At 38.9% G+C, this 5,125-nt stretch overlaps 1 protein-coding gene across 1 annotated transcript in view; it reads left to right on the forward strand.

Annotated features, from left to right (window-relative positions):
* The first annotated feature begins 388 nt into the window (after positions 1-388).
* KANK2 (KN motif and ankyrin repeat domains 2) overlaps positions 389-5,125 on the forward strand; it is a 24,542-nt gene continuing 19,805 nt past the window's right edge. The window contains exon 1 of the mRNA XM_029284061.1: positions 389-463. Within this exon, the coding sequence (XP_029139894.1) occupies positions 427-463 (37 nt within the window). The 5' untranslated portion in view covers positions 389-426. The remainder of the gene's footprint in view (positions 464-5,125) is intronic.

Raw genomic sequence — 5,125 nt, forward strand, 5'->3', positions numbered from 1 at the left:
GTTAAGCAGGCTCTAAATGTGGCATTTTAAAGGTAACCCATTGTGACAAGGGCTGAAGCTGTGGGCCAGCCTGACAGGCAGATGGAGGCAACCGCCTCAGATTGAGCCTTGGGGGAGTGGGGGTGGGGTGGGAAGAATGAAAGAGAGTAGCAACAGCTGTCCTGTTCTTCTTGACTGAGCTATTTGGCTCTCCTGGAGAAGACAGAGGGATAATGCTTTCGGAAAATACTACCAAATTCCTATCAGTCATTCCCACAAACATTTGAAGCAGCAAGCAGAACCACAATCCCTTAGTGTGGGCTGATTGTTTTAAGAACATGTGTTTTAAGATGGCATCTGATTTTTATTTTCAGGCAAACTGGGTTTCCTTCCTGTGTGAAGGCTTCTGGGGCTATTTTGAACGTGCATACTGACCAAGTGGAAAGAATGGCCCAGGTTCTGCATATGGAGACTGCTTTCCCAGGTAGGTCTGTTTGAACACTACTTTTGAACAGAGAGCATCAGCAGATGGAATTGTGCATCTTTTGTGCTAACCCATATAGTAATTTTAGATCACATTGCCACATTCAATCTCTGAATTATTCTCACTGAAAGTTCTTTTATTTCGTAACATGGGATACAGTTCTGTTTCTTCTGTATGCAAACATGTTTTCACTTGATGCCTGTGAAATATAGTTGGGATTTAGTGATATAGTACAGTATTTATGAGTACAGATAGTCCTCATTTAGTGACCGTAATTGGGACTGCTTACTCAATTGTTAAGTGAAACTTCTACTGTGCATATGATCTTACTTCAGCTTTCCTTTGCCTTACAGACCTGAAAAGGTTGTAAATGCGAGGACTGATCACAGAGTTACTTTTCATTGTCATCATAACTGAACAGTTGCTAAATGAAGCAATTGTTAAATGAGAACTATCTGTATATTGGTAGTCCCAGAATATAATTTGAGAATCGGAGTGTTTCCTAATGAAAAGCAAAAATAGGGGAGGGTAACAAGTGGAAATAATTCTGGCCAGATCACTAAATAAGATTTCATAGACAATAAAAACCTCATTCTAGGAATCCCTAAATGCTACATAGATTTGGTGGTGCAATGGTTAAAGTGCAGCATTGCAGGTTAACTCGGCCCACAGCCTGGAGTTCAATCCTGCCAAGTCTCAAGGTTGACTCAGCCTTCCATCCTTCCAAAGTCAATAAAATGAGGGCCCAGATTGTTGGGGGCAATATGCAAATAATGCTTCTGCATTGTCAACCACCCAGAGAATGCTGTAAAGCTCTATGGAGTGGTATGTAAGATTAAATATTATTGCTACTGCTGTTTCATTTTTGGATTAGAGAAAAGTCTCTAATCTGGGAGAAAGTCTCAGTTAAAAGAATAAAATCATTTTCTTGTTAGAATAAACTAAGTCCTATCTACACTTCGGTAACCAGCTAGATGCCCAAATATAGCAACTTAAGAAGTGCATCTAAGGTCAGTTTACAACAAGAACAAGCTATCCATGCCGTGTTTCTCTCCAGCATTTTAGAAATATATTGACTCTGGAACACTTTTTGTATTCTTCTAGAACACTACATGTGCACGTGCAGAACACTAAAAAATTTTTTAGCATACACTATTTGAATACCTTTTGAAACAAACAACAATGAACAGAACAATGTCTTTTCCCCGTCACTGACCTGAGCGCTGATCATTGGAACTGTGGAAAAAAGTTATCAGAGCTGCTGAAGGATCTGTGGTACACAAAGAATGGCATAGAGTTGCCTGTGAACTAAGAATTGCCCACACACAGAGCATTATATGTGCAAGCTGTACTATCTTATGTTATGTCAGTACTGAGGTTGGATGAGATGCTATGACACTTTAGAATAAAGGCATCAAACTCTTTTTTTGTAAATTTTTAATTATTTTTTCCATACAATTCAATAGTGCTTATTCAACAACATGTTGTCTAATTTTGTCATTCACTAATATAAATTTAATTCCTAATCCTTTATTCTTTTCTCCAGCCATTGATAAAACAAGTCCCAAGTCTGATAGTATTCTGTTTCTTCTTTTTCTTTCTCCCCCCCCCCAATTTTTTTATTAATTTTCCAATATTACATTTACATATTTGAAAACTAGCATGGCGGCTGAGCACCGTAATTCCATTACATTTGAATATCATCAGTACAAATCTCAAAGTATTACAACAACTAATTCCCTCTCTTTCCCTCATAATATCTACTGTCTCATATTCAGATCAATACAGTTCTTATTCTAGCAATCAAACAAAAATACCTTTCTAATATTCATCAATAATCTTCGGTCTATACATATCTTAATTGATTTGACATTCCATCTTTTAGACAATAACCTAGTAAGTTTTTCTTAACTTTAATTTCCCATTGATATTTAAATTTAACATTTAATCTTTATCATTTCCAAATTTTAAATGACCCAAATTTCTAAGTCTCCTATCTCATATTTGGGGCTAATAATTTTTTTCTTTTCTTCCTTCTACTTCCTTCCTTTCTTCCTTTCCAAATAATAATAATAATAATAATAATAATAATAATAATAATAATAATAATAATAATAATAATAATAATAATAATAATAATAATAATAATAATAATAATTAATACTGTCAGCATTTGTACCACAAACCAATATACAAATTTAATTATTAGTATTTATACTTCTAAGTTTTACTTAACCTTTGTCTCAACTCATAACAATATCTTAAATTCAAATCTTAGTTATTTTTAAACATTCAAACTTTTAGCCAATCAGTGACCTGATATTAATTTTCCCTTAATATTTTAATTTAACGTTTAATATTTTTTTTCCAAATTTTTAATTAAGCACAATTCTTTTATAACAGTTCCTCATACAATCTAATATTTAAAATACACACCTTATATATAAATTCTACCATCTATCTTAATAAACTAATAAAACAATATAATATTCTTATTTCAATATTTATACTTCTAGATTTTATATAATCAAAATTTTCTTTATCTCAAATTGTTACAATATCTTGTGTTCAGAATACATATTCTATCCATTTAGATATATTCTATTTTAGATCTCGTGTAAATCAAAACCCCAATCCTTTTCAGTCTTATTCTATCTTTTTTTCTTTGCCAAGTCATCTTTCGTATCTTTGCTTTTAAATCATCAAAAAGATCTCCTTGTATTTTTGTGGCTATTGTTTGATATTGATAAAAGCGTCCAGTTGATGTTTTCTTGAGAGGACTAGCTGATTTAGCAAGTCATCTCTTTGTTTTTCCAATTCGATTCAGTTGTCCCGAAGTGTTTATCTTCTCTTTCATTTGTTTTTCTTTTATATCTTCAAATTCCTTCTTGTTTATAAGAAAAGTCCTCTCTTTGTTCTCTGTTACCAGTTTCTTTTTTGTGTTTTCCATTGTCTGTATTTGTTGAGTATCTAAGTCTTCTGTCATAGCATTTGGTTGTTTCACTTTCTCTATATAGATGTATAGATGATTCTTTGGTTGAAGTCATAGTTTGAGTTTGCATATCCAGACTTATACGGATAGTTTGGATAATCGCTTTTAACATACAAAGAATTTGTTCCTGTTCTTCCTTTGTAGGAGAAATCCATTTCTGTTCTTCTTCCATTGTAGCCTATTAAACTAAAAAAAACTTACAGTCAGAAAGTCCACCAAATGAGGAGCTGAGCTGAGTTTCTTGCAGCTGGTGCTTCAAGGTTGCTTTATATCTTATCTATTTTCTAAGCTGTCAACAAGTCTCTCTTAAAGAATAGCAGGTTACAGTTTCAAATTTAGCCACCAGATGTCATCTCAGAGTTAGTTGGATCTTTTCAGTTTTCCCCCTCCCCTCTATCTTAAGGGGAAAAAAACCCCAAATCTTCAATAATAGAGTAAAAATCAGAGAGAAAAAATAGAGAGTAGAAAGTTACAAGTCTTATAATCCATCAATTTTAGGAAATAGAATTCCAATTAGGATCCCAGTATTTTTCCAACGTTTTAAACTCCTGAGTGGTCAATCGCCGCTTTTTCTGGAGGAAAGGCTAAAATCCCCCTTCCCTCACCACAGGGGGAAAAGTACTTTAGCAGCTTATGCAGGTAATTAAGTAATTAGGATGTAAGCGAGGCAGATCTCACCCAGTCTCTTCCACGCTGCTTTAAAGTTGCCAGATGGTAAACGTGACTTCGGCTGTTAGCAGCCTAGGGACGAGCCATATTTTTATGGCCGGTCTTTTTGTTCGCCGGTTTGGAGTGATCGCCAGCTCTAACGGGAGAGTTGCTCTCCCGCAATCCAGTGAAAGCCCCTCCTTGCTGGTCACCTCTTTGGGGCGACTTTCGGTCCTTTTCAGCCCCCCCCCAGCAATGCGAAATTGAACGGGGGAGAGAGAGCAAATCTCCCAGCTGTCCATGGTGGCTGCGTGACAAACCGGAAGCCACTGTTTCTTCTTTTTCTTTCATAGTAAGTCTGTCCATTTCTGCGCATTCTAATATTTTTTTAATTACCGTATTTTTCGCTCTATAAGACGCACTTTCCCCCCCCAAAAGATGGGGGAAAATGTCTGTGCGTCTTATGGAGCGAATGCCGCCTCCCACCGTGCCGCTCCGCATCCTGCGCCTCCGTGTTTCAAGCCTCTGTGTCACAGAACTGCTGGCGTTATGCTTGGGTGGAAGACGTTTTCTTTTACAGATGGGGCGGGTGGGCCTGACATTCGCGCGCAGGCAGGACTCCGCCCGCCGAGCCACCGCTTCCCCATCGCCCTCCACGCCAGCCGGCTCCGTCTCCAGACCTCCCAGCTTACGGGCACAGGTCCGGGGCTCGCCAGCTGACGGGTGCAGGAGGTAGGCACCGCCTCCCAACCGCGCTGCCGCGGCCTCCCAGCTGCTTGCTTCTTCGGCTGGAGCGACTGCAAGGGCTTGCATGGTCCCCAAGGGCTGCTGACGCGCTCCCCGCCGCCGGCGACCATGCAAACCCTTGCATGGTCGGGTGGGCCTGACATTTGCGCGCAGGATTCGCGCGCGCCTACCTCTTGCGCCCGCCAAGCCACCACTTCCCCATCGCCCTGCACGCCAGCCGTCTCCGTCTCCAGACCTCCCAGCTGTTGGGCGCAGGTCCGGGGCTCGCCAGCTGA

This window comes from Protobothrops mucrosquamatus, unplaced genomic scaffold (assembly GCF_001527695.2).
Source record: "Protobothrops mucrosquamatus isolate PMUCROS unplaced genomic scaffold, P.Mucros_1.0 scaffold352, whole genome shotgun sequence".
Taxonomy (NCBI): domain Eukaryota; kingdom Metazoa; phylum Chordata; class Lepidosauria; order Squamata; family Viperidae; genus Protobothrops; species Protobothrops mucrosquamatus.